The sequence below is a fragment of the Hyperoodon ampullatus genome (genome assembly GCF_949752795.1).
Source record: "Hyperoodon ampullatus genome assembly, chromosome: 14".
Classification (NCBI taxonomy): domain Eukaryota; kingdom Metazoa; phylum Chordata; class Mammalia; order Artiodactyla; family Ziphiidae; genus Hyperoodon; species Hyperoodon ampullatus.
The window spans coordinates 36289310-36301887 of NC_136927.1; the positions used below are offsets into that span (position 1 = coordinate 36289310).

Below are 12578 nucleotides of genomic sequence, written 5' to 3' on the forward strand. Positions count from 1 at the left end.
GGTATTTGCTTCAATAATTACTCTTAAAACCATCACCTTTTGGATAACAGGTAATAAGTGTTTTTCAAATACCAATGTGTTTATAATATGCTTATTACAATTTAACTCCTTTTCTACAGGAATCTTGTTTCCAGCACAAATAAAAACTCCAATTAAAAACAAATCCAGGGAATGCCTTGGCGGTCCAGCAGTTAGGACTACACACTTCCACTGCAGGGGGCACGGGTTCGATCCCTGGTGGAGATCCCACAAGCCACGTGATGTGGGGGGGAAAAAAATCCAAAAAGTAAATGATTTACTGTTTTGTGATGATGAAGTAACGCAGCCTTTTCTGGGGATTCAGTTTCCGTACTATCTAGTTTCTGTACGATACTAGAGGGAGGATATTTCATTTATTTTGGGAGCAAGCTATACAATTTTGGGTAGGGAGGCGGAAGAGAGGTTAGAGATCTAAATACTCTGTGAGACTAGGTTCAAGTTTCAGCTCTACTATAAATTATATGACTTTGGATAAATCAATTTCTCTAAGCCCCGGTTTCTCTGTGAACAAAATCAGAATACTACTTATACTTACTACCTGCTTAAAAAAAAAATAGTCGATGAAAATACAAATTAACTCAGTGACGAACAAACTGGAAATATGACCTGAGAGAAATTAGGGTTTTTTCTCATAAATAAAACTGTTTGTAATTTTATAAAAGGAGGGAGTAATTATGTGTCAATGGTATTAGTCTTACCTTGGCCATTGCTTTCAGGAGATGTTTGACATCTCCAAGCTGCCGGTTATGACCAGTGAGCACAGTCTTTATATTATCAACCAAATTCTGAATTGTTTCACAGACCGTTTCTATCTGTTGCTCTTTCTCTGTCTGAATTGCTCTCTGAGTAGACATATCCTGGGTCAGTTGTTTGTGTGCTGACAAAAGCCATTCAGAGCTGCCAATAGGATGTTCAAGACTCGTGTCCTAAATAGAATAAGCATTTGTTTGATTTTAAGTATCAGCCAGAATAATATAAGGCTCTTCATCATCATCTCAAAAGACATTCGTAACTCAAGCCACGACACAAAGAACCTCAGTTGCTGAGTCATGAATTAATTACCTACAAAACACTACTTGACAATAATTTAAACAATCTATAAAATACAGACTAAGATTTTTACCTTTTCTGCATAATCATACAGGGCATAAATGTTTAAAGTTTAAAACCTAAGAAAATGTATCTGGAATAACAAAGATGATCCATATCCATGAACCTAAACCCACTGTAAATCACTCTTTCTCACTGTTGTGGCCTCTCCCATTGTGGAGCACAGGCTCCGGACGCGCAGGCCCAGCGGCCATGGCTCACGGGCCACTCCGCGGCATGTGGGATCTTCCCGGACCAGGGCACGAACCCGTGTCCCCTGCATCGGCAGGCAGACTCTCAACCACTGCACCACCAGAGAAGCCCTAAATCACTCTTTAAAATGAAACCAGAGGCCACAACAGTGAGCGGCCCGCGTACTGCAAAAAAAAAGAAACCAGAGTCTCGTAATACATAGTCTAAAGCCTTCCCACAAAGTAGAAATGCCGAATTTATCAACTTGATAATCCAGCATTCATCTTCCACTAGCCCTGTCTGCTACCCTACTTTCAGTGCATCTGAGTCATTTGCTACACACTGTCTTTCTCCTCCCCTCCGAACCTCCACAGTACTTCCAGTTGTAACTCTGAGAGTTCTTTTCACTTTTTCATTCACTGTATTATTTGTGTAAATAAGTTCCTTGGGGGCTAAAAGCAAGATTTAATCATCACGGTATCCCTCATAACATCTCATATACAGTACATGCTCAATAAATGTAAACTAGTGAGTGAATGTATTAAATTGATTTTGAGGGAATATAGTTGGTCTTATTTTAATCACCCAATCTCTTCACTCCCACCAAGATTCAAGACTTACCACTCTCTGTAATAAACGAAGTTCTAACTCAGAGACCGAACTGTTAAACTGTGATGCAAATGAACACATTTGCTGACACCGTTTGATTAGTTCAAATAATGAGGCATCCAGGTTTAAGGCTTCTGCAGTTCTAGTTCGTAAACTTTCAAAATGAATGATATTGCTGCAGAGGAAAGTGACCTGTGAAGATGAAAAAGAAGAGTGGAACCATCACAATGAGGAAGAAATTTGCAATTAATGAAAACAAAAAAATACTACCTTTTGATTTCCAGAATTCAGGACCAGGTCCTGAAAATGTATGAATGTATGACTCTTGTGGGAAACAGACCTACTCCTTATAAAAGCTAAATAAATGAACATTTTTTGGTTGATGCTGTTAAGACTGAGATGGTCAAAAGCACCTAAGTAGAATTAGGTAAATATTATCTCCTGCACGATTGTTTTTTAACTGAAATTTTACTCCATAATAAAACTGTTATCATATTCAGCTGCAATTCGTTCGTGCTGTGTCTGAATTCCAATCTGAAATGTTCCCCTTCTGCTTCTACTCCTGCCTAACTTTACCATAAAGATTAGAAAACACTAACTGGATATTTGACAATATTAAGCACATCTTTTAAGGTACAACAATAGTATTGTGACTGTGTTCCTAAATAGTTCTCTCTTTTTTTAAAAAATAAATTTATTTATTTATTTTTGGCTGCGTTGGGTCTTCGTTGCTGAGTATGGGCTTTCTCTAGCTGCGGTGAGCGGGGGCTACTCTTCGTTCCGGTGCACAGGCTTCTCATTGCAGTGGCTTCTTTTGTTGTGGAGCATGGGCTGGTTCTAGGCATGCAGGCTCAGTAGTTGTGGCTCACGGGCTCTAGAGCACAGGCTCAGCAGTTGTGGCGCATGGACTTAGTTGCTCCGCAGCACATGGGATCTTCCCGGACCAGGGCTCGAACCCGTGTCCCCTGCATTGGCAGGCGGATTCTTAACCACTGCACCACCAGGGAAGTCCCAATAGTTCTCATTTTTATACATACTTAACCTCTGGCAGTACACAAGGTCCTAAGACATTTTATTGCCATGTGGAAAAAATAACATTCAAACCTTTATAGTTGCATATAAAGAAAGTCTTAGATAAATATGGAATTAAACTCTTTATTTTCCAAGAGGCTGGATCCACCTTATATTTAACGGGGAGGTAATAAGGGTCTAGGGAAATAACTGGCTGTGAGCTCAGTCTAAGGATGCCCTCTCTTTCTCCCCCAAGGCCTATCAGTTCTTCTTCCCAGTGCTGTAAACTAGACGGTGGCTCTCAAGCTACTCCTAATTATACCACATGTAACTTCCAATCAGTTATATAATCCTGTAACAGGAAACAAAATGGCGCACATGAGTGCCTATACCTGACTTGCTCTTTGGCTCTCTTTAAGGACAAGATTTCTTCTTTCAGCTATTGTTGCTTCAAAATCTTGTAGTACAGGTGTCAGTGCAGGGTTGGCACCACCTGCCCACTTGAGTCGCTGTTCAATACTTGCTTCAAGTGCTGCCAGTTTCTCCTATAAAAGCCAGCAGAATCTCAGTGAAAACAACTCTTCACTTCCTGTCTGTTGAGCATTTTATATAAATACAAGAGATTCAAAAGAAGTAGGATGGGGCATAAGTTAATTAGAAAACATCTTTAACAGAGTGTCACCTTTTGGAATTAATCTTGATTTCACGTTGAATATTTAAGGCTAAACATGTTTTGGATAGGTAAGGATTGGCTTTCAGTTTATTGTCTTAAAATTTGCAGAAAGAAGTTTCATTTTCATTTTTAAATAAAATAGTCCTTAAAACAAAACACCTGCTACACCAAATTCCCACTGCGCTATATGTGCTATCTACAAGAAAATCCATTTATACTTTTGATTGTGAAAGATGAAAGTCAGATTCCCACAAATGCAAAAATTTACGAATAATGGTAAAAATACAGCCAGGTTATCATGACGAGGAAGATTTTATACAACAAAGTTGCTTCATTATTTATTCAACGTTTTGAGCGGAGGAATTCACATTCATAGTCTCTCTCTCGCTCTCCCCTCCATCCCCTATTTCTTTCTCTCACACATATACACTTCTAAAATCAGAAAGGGCATGAGTTCATTCTCCTAAATTGAAAACTAGGACTAACATGCTGTAGAGAAAAGGTATTTCAATCTTCAAAGAAGTAAGCTCCAGAAAAATTTTATAAAAAAATTAAAAATTATAAAAGTGATTATACTTGATTTTATACTAATATTAATCTATAAAAAGAACAGAAATATGACAGTTACTACTGAGTGTATGAGATATAGGAATACTCACTATACAGAGATATATAAAGCCATCATCAAACCAGTTTTTCTTATTTAAAAAAGGAAAGTGAGATTAAATATTTTGCTGAAATGACCAAAGAATAGTCAATAAAAATGGTTTGGAAAAATGTTCTGCTGCCTTTGACATCACAAAATTCCATTAACTAACTGCACAATAGAAGTAAGAAATGCCTAAGCTTCTTGGATATTAATAATAAGCCAAATATAACTGCTTTATATACATTTCAGAAAACAAATTTGGTATTCGAGTTTTTCCCATTACCAAGGTCCCCTTATGTATAAAAGCATGGTAATATCAAATTCATTAAAAACTTGAAATATTTAGTATGTCTCTATTCTTGGTTCAAAATACACCACTAAGATTCAGTTACTTTGGAGGGTAAGAAAAAAATATATAAATTAAAAATAAAAGTGGAAAGGTATTATGTTCCTGTGGCTTAGAAGCCAAGGACAGACTGAACAACAGAGCACTAACACTTCACCACAGTGGAGGTCATTTCTAAAAGTAAGATGTACCAGGCGGAGGATCTGACAAAACACACCTGAACTGTTGCAATTGAAGTTTCAATCTGGCTCAGAGTATGGAGTTTCTTTTTCATGCTGGTTAAGATGGCAGAACGAGGGGGAGGAGTGACCGACATGGCTTGTGGTCTGTTGATAAGGAGATCTTCATGCTGCCACTGTTCAAAGAAAAAGAAATGTAATAAAATAAGCAGGAAAAAGGCCTTTAGATAAACAAGGGAGGGGAGGTATGATTTAGGACTGGGGGAAGAGGGAAAAAACCCAGCTGCAGCAAGGTGGGGTGAGCAGGGAAGAATAACAGAAACACAATAAAAGAATCAACCAGGTGGAAATTTTCCTGAGGTAGAGAATGGCTGATAAATTTCTTGGATCACTGATATGCAACATTTAAATAGTAATTCTGAAGATGTTTCCTAGTCTAAGTAAAAATCTGCTACACAATCCCCCTAAAATATAATCTCCAGTTAAGAGGTTGGAACAGGCAAGGTAGGAGAAGAGTTCCCCAGCACGGAATTAAGCAAGTAACTGAAAGAAGCAATGGCAGCAGTCACAGAAGAAAGAATTCTCCAGAGAACCTACAAGCGACAGAAAGGCATAGGTAACTACTGACAGAGGATTAAGCCATCCTGTATGCTGTAAGGTGGCCCCAGAAGGCCCAAGGGACATTTGGGTTAAAATTTAAAAGTTACATTGTGCTTACAGCTTAAAATGTGTTCAGATGAACAAAACTGGAAGGATTTTGATAATGTTTTCCATATAGTTGTCAATTTTTTAAGGGAATAAACTCTAAAATGTATTAAATAATAAAACTTTTCAACACTGTATTTTTTAGAAGTAAAATAAATACCAAAAAATCCCAATGTGCTGGAAGGACTGTTAATATATAATAAATGCAACTTCAGAATTTGAATAAATTACTTTTCTTATGAGGTAAGAAAACAGCTAATGATAAAACTGCAAAGAGAAGGAAATACACTGGTTCCATGCCCCACCAATTCCACTCTTGGGAAGTAGCTTCAATATAAATGATACAAAGTAACCAGTGTTTGTGCCAAAACAGATCCCAGGATAATGTAGTCCCCCAATATTACTCCATGAGTGACAACCTGTCTGAAGCTACTGACAATACTGAAGCCTATATTTGAAATAAAGAAAGAAGAAAAATAGCTATAATTTATACTGTGCTTAGTGTCTTACACAAATCATCATTTTTAACCTGCACAGTCATCAACATTTTAGAGAGATACTGTCCCCATTCTACAAGTAAGGAAATCAGACCTTAAGGGAAGTTAAACTTAAGTTCATATACCTGAATCCAAATCCATCTCACTCCCCCAAAGCCTGTCATACTGCCTCTAAACAAACAAGGACAAAAATAGGCTTCTAAAAAACAGTTCCCAAGTGATGACCAATGTATGCACAGAGCTTAGAGAATCAGGGAAACAGAAGTCACTTTAGAAATAATTATGTTAAGACAGTACAGAAGGCATATCCACCTAACGAATAAATTCAACTGTGAGAAATTACATTTACAAGTAATACTTAATGATAACACTAACCATACAACTCTGATGGAAACTAATTCAAAGGACACAAACCATGAACACAAAATGATCTCAACTACGTAAAAGAGAAACAAGGAATAATTGGAAAGACAGCACTGGAATGCTAAAGCATTTCGATGTTTGCTCTGGGCTGGCACAATTCAGGAAGTTTACAATTTTCTCTTCTTTATACTATTCTGTATTAATTCCCCCAGTTTTTCAAATTTCTACATTGAGGAAAAACCCCTTTATAAAGAGAAGTACTAACTTGGAACATGGCGATATGCAACTGAACGCGCTGTAGGCTTGTCTTACAGGAGGAGATGCTGGTCTCCAGCCTGCGCACCAAGTCGTGCTTCTTCCAGGCAGTGTCGTAGGAGCTCGCCAGCACAGTCGCCCTGTTCATGACCAGCTGAGAGAACTTCCCGATCTGGATGTTGTGCTCCACTGCTTTTTTACACAGATCATCAACTGAAACTTTGCTTTCAGCACCAAAATCCTTTGCCTCCACTTGAGCAATAATGTCTACCCCTAGAGCACTGATGAAGCTGCACAGCGTGAGGCCCAAGGCTTGGTTCGGGAGTCCAATCAGGAGCTGCCGCACAAAGTCAGCTGTGAATGCTTTGATCGGTTTGGCCATCTGGTCTTCACTGAAACAAGAGTTTCTAAAAAGGGTTTTCACATTGACAATCTGTACAGGCCCATTTACAGTATTCTGATCTTCAAGTGAACTTGATCCTAAAAAAGGAAATTTTTCTTTCAGTATTTCATGCAACACTAAAATAAGGTAATAATGCTGCTTATTTAAAAACTTGAAGATTGCATGAACTTAGTATTTTAATTTAATTTACAATTAAATTAAGCCTACTCTATCCTGTCCCCCTCCAAAGTACTACACAACTAAACCCAGCTTGTCTAAGAGTGAAATATTACCTGACAAAGTTTTAGAAAAGGTACCACAGAGCCTGAAGAACTCCTTAATTGTCTGTAGTCGTTTTAGAAAGAAAATCTCTTCAAGCACCTGTCGGTGATTATCATCATCAAAAAAATTGACTTGGGTGCTCCTGGCTTCCCTTATAATGTCAATCTTTCGCCAAGCTATAGGAATTTCCATCTTATTTAGCTATGTAAATGAAAGAAAAGCAAGTTCACTTCTTCACTCTTCACACACTAAACAACTACTTTCCTACACTTGCATTATCCATAAAACCAGGTCAATATTTACCTTTTCAACTAATAAGCCAAAAGCAGTCTCAACTTGGGCAAACATGCCATCAAATGCTACCAAAAGCATCTGGCCAGCTGACATTTTTGGTGTTTCATCAACTGAACCATTTCTTGGTTGGATTAATTCACCATATTGAGCATGAAGCATTCTAGAGGAAAAGAAAAGGGAGTTAAAACCCTCGCTGAAGAGTATTAAACTTGGGGGAAAACGTAAGATCAACAAGTCTTACAGCTAGTGTGTGGAGTCTAGGGGAAAAGTCTCTGTATGAAGGAAGGAGTGTTGTTACCCATCATTAATGTGAGTAAATTTTATGCAAATTTGAGCTATGACATTTTAAAAAGAACTATATAAAATATTACAGTCTCACTTTATACACAGAATGTAAAATAATATAAAATGCCAGTATTTTTTTTTTAATGTCGAGAATCACACAGTTCTAAAGCTGGTGGACCTAGCAAAAGTTGTCAAGTATGTTCACACTACTGTCACATGGCAGAGCCAGCTACAGACAGTAAATGGAAATACCTATCATTTTTGGCATGCTGAGTTTCGAATAATGCATAGTTTGAAGGTAGGTCTTCAGAAATTTGCCTTTCACATTATCATTAAATTAAGAACGTGCGTAGTGTTTATATATCCAAGCACTATTCTAAACATTTTATATAAAAAAGCAAAAATACAATTCCCAGTACCTATGCATACTATCAGTAAAACTAATGTTAACTAGATTTTTAACTTTATCACACACACATAAATAGCTATAAAACTATTAGGAATTATTAAGAGAATTTAAAATTTAGGCTACCCGAGAAATTTCTAATGGAAAAAGAGCTGCATGATGGTATAAAGTTTTCCTTGAGATTACCAAAAAGTTTCTCTAACACAAGATACACACAGGCTGTAACAGAATCAAACATGAAGTCTGTAACCCAATGCATACATGGAAGTAAACATTCCTCCATTTGACAGTAAAGGGAATCTAGATTAGATATTAAGGGAAAATAAAGGCTAAAATTTTGTGAGGAAGAAAAGTGTATAGATTTAGCATCTAAGTTTTAAAATAATGTTAGAAATTTTATGATAAAGCTCTTGTGCAAATAATCTAAATCACTATTTAGCTGACATTTATGTTTATGCTATATTGATTGCAATTATTTTTTAAATTTTATGGTAAAACAACTACAAAGAAACAATAGGAAAATTTTGAATGCAACATAAAAGAAAACATTAAGGAGTTGTTACCTTTTTTGGTGAAATAAGGCACCATAAATTAAGAAAAATAAGTTTACATTTTAGATATATACTTCCCTCAGTTTAAGAATGAAAAGGTATTTGCTTCAAAATAACTGGAGCAGTACAATTTAAACAAGATTAAACAGGTGCAAGAAAAACAGAGAGAGATTAACCAGGTACAGATAATTACTGAAGTTGGTAAAATGGAGGTTCATTATACACTATTCTACTTTCTTGTATCTTGGAATTTTCCCATGGGAGGAAGCATGGTGGGTCAATTCATTTCTACTCTCTCAATTATACCTTCTGAAGGGAACTGGACATCAGAATGCCAAAGAAAGAGGCCTTGAGTCACAAAGCACAAAGGGTAGGGCTTAGCTTTGGGTACAGTGCAAGCCTGGAGAAACTGCCCAACCTCTACAGGTTCCAAAGTCAAACTGTTACCCTAGATTTAAGAGTCGAGAAATACAATGTTCAATACCTAAAACAAACTTATAAAACTTAAGCTAACTTAAAAGCGTTCATCTGAAATGAGGTGTATATTCCACTAGCTAACTAAACTGGCTCAGATGCTTCCATGGAGTTCCAAGGGCTGGCTTAAAAAGTACCACACTCTACTTTGTGTGTGTGCATATGTATGGTGAAACTACAGCCCTACACACACACACACAAATGAGTGCATGTGTAACTGGTGAAATCTGAGTAAGCTCTGTGGACTGTACCGATGTCAATGTCATGGTGTTGCTACTGTACCATAGGTATGCAAGATGCTACACTGCAGGAGGAATGAAGGGTACACAAGACCTCCCTGCACACTTTTTTTTTTTTTAACACAACTTCCTATGAGTCTGTAATTATTTCCAAATAAAAGGGTTTTTTGTTTGTTTGTTTTGGCCCTGCCTCAAGGCTCACAAGGTCTTAGCTCCCAACCAGGGATTGAACCCATGCCCTCAGCACTGAAAGCGCAGAGTCCTAACCACTGGATCACCAGGGAATTCCCCCAAAATAAAAGGTTTTTTTAAAAAGACATTACTTATAAATGCTTATATATATGTATCTGCTCTGAAAATTAAAAGTAAGCTTACAGTAAAATAAGAACTCAAAAAACTTTTATCTGGCTACCCATCTCTTTCACAAGAAAAGAGAACACAGCTTAGCATTCACTTGCCTGGCAACATCGATGTAATGAGCATGTGTTTCTTCCTCAAGTCCCATAGCTGCATTTCTTAAATAGGCTTGAAGAGATTCAACTAGAGTCTGCAGAGGAACACCATCAGTTGTCTGCTCAATAAGACTGTCCAGTTCATGAAGCATACTTTCTAATGTGTATTCTCCTTTCATTAAACATCTCAGTGCTTCTGGAAATATGATTTGCCGGAAATTTGAATTTAATTCCTATAAATATGTGAGAAACATATTTTAATGCTTTCTGAGTTTAGAGAAAGCAACATTAAAAGGGAGGAAGTCAAATCACTTTTCGGACCCAGAGATGAGAAATACAACGTTCAATACCTAAAACTAACTTCTAAAATTTAAGCTAATTTAGAAGCACTCACCTGAAGTGAGGTGTATACACCATTAGCTAAGTGAACTGCCTCCGATGCTTCCATGGGGTTAGGAATGTCTAAGTCTTGTGGCACTAGGTGACACTGCTTCAGTAACTGAACAAGGCATGTGACATTTCCACTCATACTGCAGAGCTCCTCCAAGAACCAGGCTCCATCCCGAGAAGTCAGATCAACCAGCTGCTCTCCAGCACTCGAAGCTGCACCTTCCATCATTAGGTTACGCCTAAAAAATGAGATAAATATTTGTACAGTGAAACTGACTTAGCTAAGCACACATAAATGGGATACCTCAAAATCTGAAAGGAAATAAAGCAGTCTTACACCGAGCAAGACTAATGAAAGAAAAAGGATATCTTAAGTTTGGGATCAAACAAAAGACACATGAACTCTCCATAAGCATCAATGTTCGCAAGACAATGAAATGGTCTCACTATGTGGTCAGCTAACTCACCTTGTGAGGGTACAAAGGGCAGAAATAATAACACTTGCTAGACTCAAAGATCCTTCCTCTCCATTCTCGTGAAGGAAAACTTTGATACAACGTTCAATTTCTTTCAACTGATCTTCACAAACAGGTACGGTGACAGCTTCCTGTTTCAAGCGTTCCACCTGTCTAATAAGACGGCTGTTTATGTCTGTTGCGTACCGCTGCAGGGTCATCTCAGTGGCAGTGATGAACTGACACACTGTTGGGGGTGGCTGGGGCGCATACTGCACTTCATATCTGTAAACAGAGAAAGAGGTGCTTGTAAAGAAAGTTCACGCCTTACAAAATATGAAAAAAGACAATATGGAATACTGAATTTGATCTTCCAACCTTGAAGAGTAGAAATCATTATTTCCATTTTACAGAAAAGGTCTCGAAAGCGAAAGTAACTTCCTAAGATAACTTGTTAGTGGGCGATAGAATCAATATTTGAATTCAGCTCTCTTTACCCTGATCCAACCATGCTTACACTGGGATACACTTTAATCAATTAGGAAAAACACACTGTCTTTTAAAGGAAAACATGAGCTCAAACCCAGAGAAAAGTGACTCCATTCAAATTCCATCTATCAATCATTTCTTTCAGAAAAATAAAATACTATGCAATTAAAAACATGAACACAACTTTGCTTCCAGTCCCAATGAGAAGTAAAGAAAATGGAGAGTGATCAAACTTACTTCCTGTAGAGTTCCTGACAGCGCTCTACTGTGGTGTTACAGATGAGCTCTTCCATCCAGGTTTTCCATTGCTCAATTCGATGTTTCTGAAATATAGCCTTTGGATACTGCAGAGCTACGGTTGCATAGTGGTGCAGCTGCTCCAGACAGCCTCGCAGCACTGAGCGCCTCTGCTGCAGGAGGGTACCGACTTCCCCCTCCAGCTGCTCACACTGGCTGATCAAGTGGGCCTGGCCAGCATTCTGCAGAAAGGCTGTTGCTGGCACATAGCTTGGAGGACCTTTGGGTAACAGATAATTATTGATCACAATGAAACCATTTCAAATCAGCAGTCACTGAAAGGGAGTACAAACCAGAACTCCACACATGAATACAACAACAACAAAACCCACATGCTCACAGGTACATCTAAAATAAGTCAATCCATACCAAGGTCCATTTGTGTGCTTATCTCCTGAAGCAAACTTGCCAGTTGTGTTGCTTCTAAATTATTGAATGCAGCCTGATAATGTGTGATCCACTGTTCAAATTCATTCAGCTTCACCTGGATTGCTTCCTGAACAGCTCTTTGCTGAGTCTGTAGTTGAGTGTGTTCAGAATACCTAATGGAAGGAAAACATTGTGATTGCTCTTCTTCCTTCTGTGGACTTTCATCACCCTGAAAGTACATTCTGCTTACACTTGGACTGCCTGGTAAGCTCCTTTTCAATCTTGAGGGCACTGCTCAAATGTCCTTTCCTTCTCTGGTTTTTCCTGACCCTACAGAGTTCCCTAACTACACTCAGAACATTTTAAATAAAATTCTACCACATTTGCCAGGGTTACGAGTTATTTGAAGTATGGAAGACTGAGACTTGACAGGTCTCCATAATCTCAGCGTCTCCGGCAGTGTTTGGCACTTGTACATTTAACCACCCTTCACTGAGCTGGGCAGCCGCTCTGTGCAAGGTTCATTCACTTAGATCACTTTAGTTTAATGCTCAAAAAAACTCAGCCAAGTAGACAAGATCCACGGTACAAATGAATAAGGATTCA

The 12578-nt window shown here is 38.0% G+C and overlaps 1 protein-coding gene across 1 annotated transcript in view; it reads right to left on the reverse strand.

Annotated features, from left to right (window-relative positions):
• Positions 1–12578, reverse strand: part of SMG1 (SMG1 nonsense mediated mRNA decay associated PI3K related kinase) — a gene marked incomplete at both ends in the record, with an annotated part of 90982 nt that overhangs the window by 4617 nt on the left and 73787 nt on the right. Inside the window, 12 exons of the mRNA XM_079719900.1 lie at positions 738–965; positions 1942–2121; positions 3333–3485; positions 4826–4963; positions 6618–7087; positions 7283–7472; positions 7575–7725; positions 9979–10205; positions 10367–10601; positions 10830–11102; positions 11544–11823; positions 11973–12145. Of these exons, the coding sequence (XP_079576026.1) occupies positions 738–965; positions 1942–2121; positions 3333–3485; positions 4826–4963; positions 6618–7087; positions 7283–7472; positions 7575–7725; positions 9979–10205; positions 10367–10601; positions 10830–11102; positions 11544–11823; positions 11973–12145 (2698 nt within the window). The remainder of the gene's footprint in view (positions 1–737; positions 966–1941; positions 2122–3332; positions 3486–4825; positions 4964–6617; positions 7088–7282; positions 7473–7574; positions 7726–9978; positions 10206–10366; positions 10602–10829; positions 11103–11543; positions 11824–11972; positions 12146–12578) is intronic.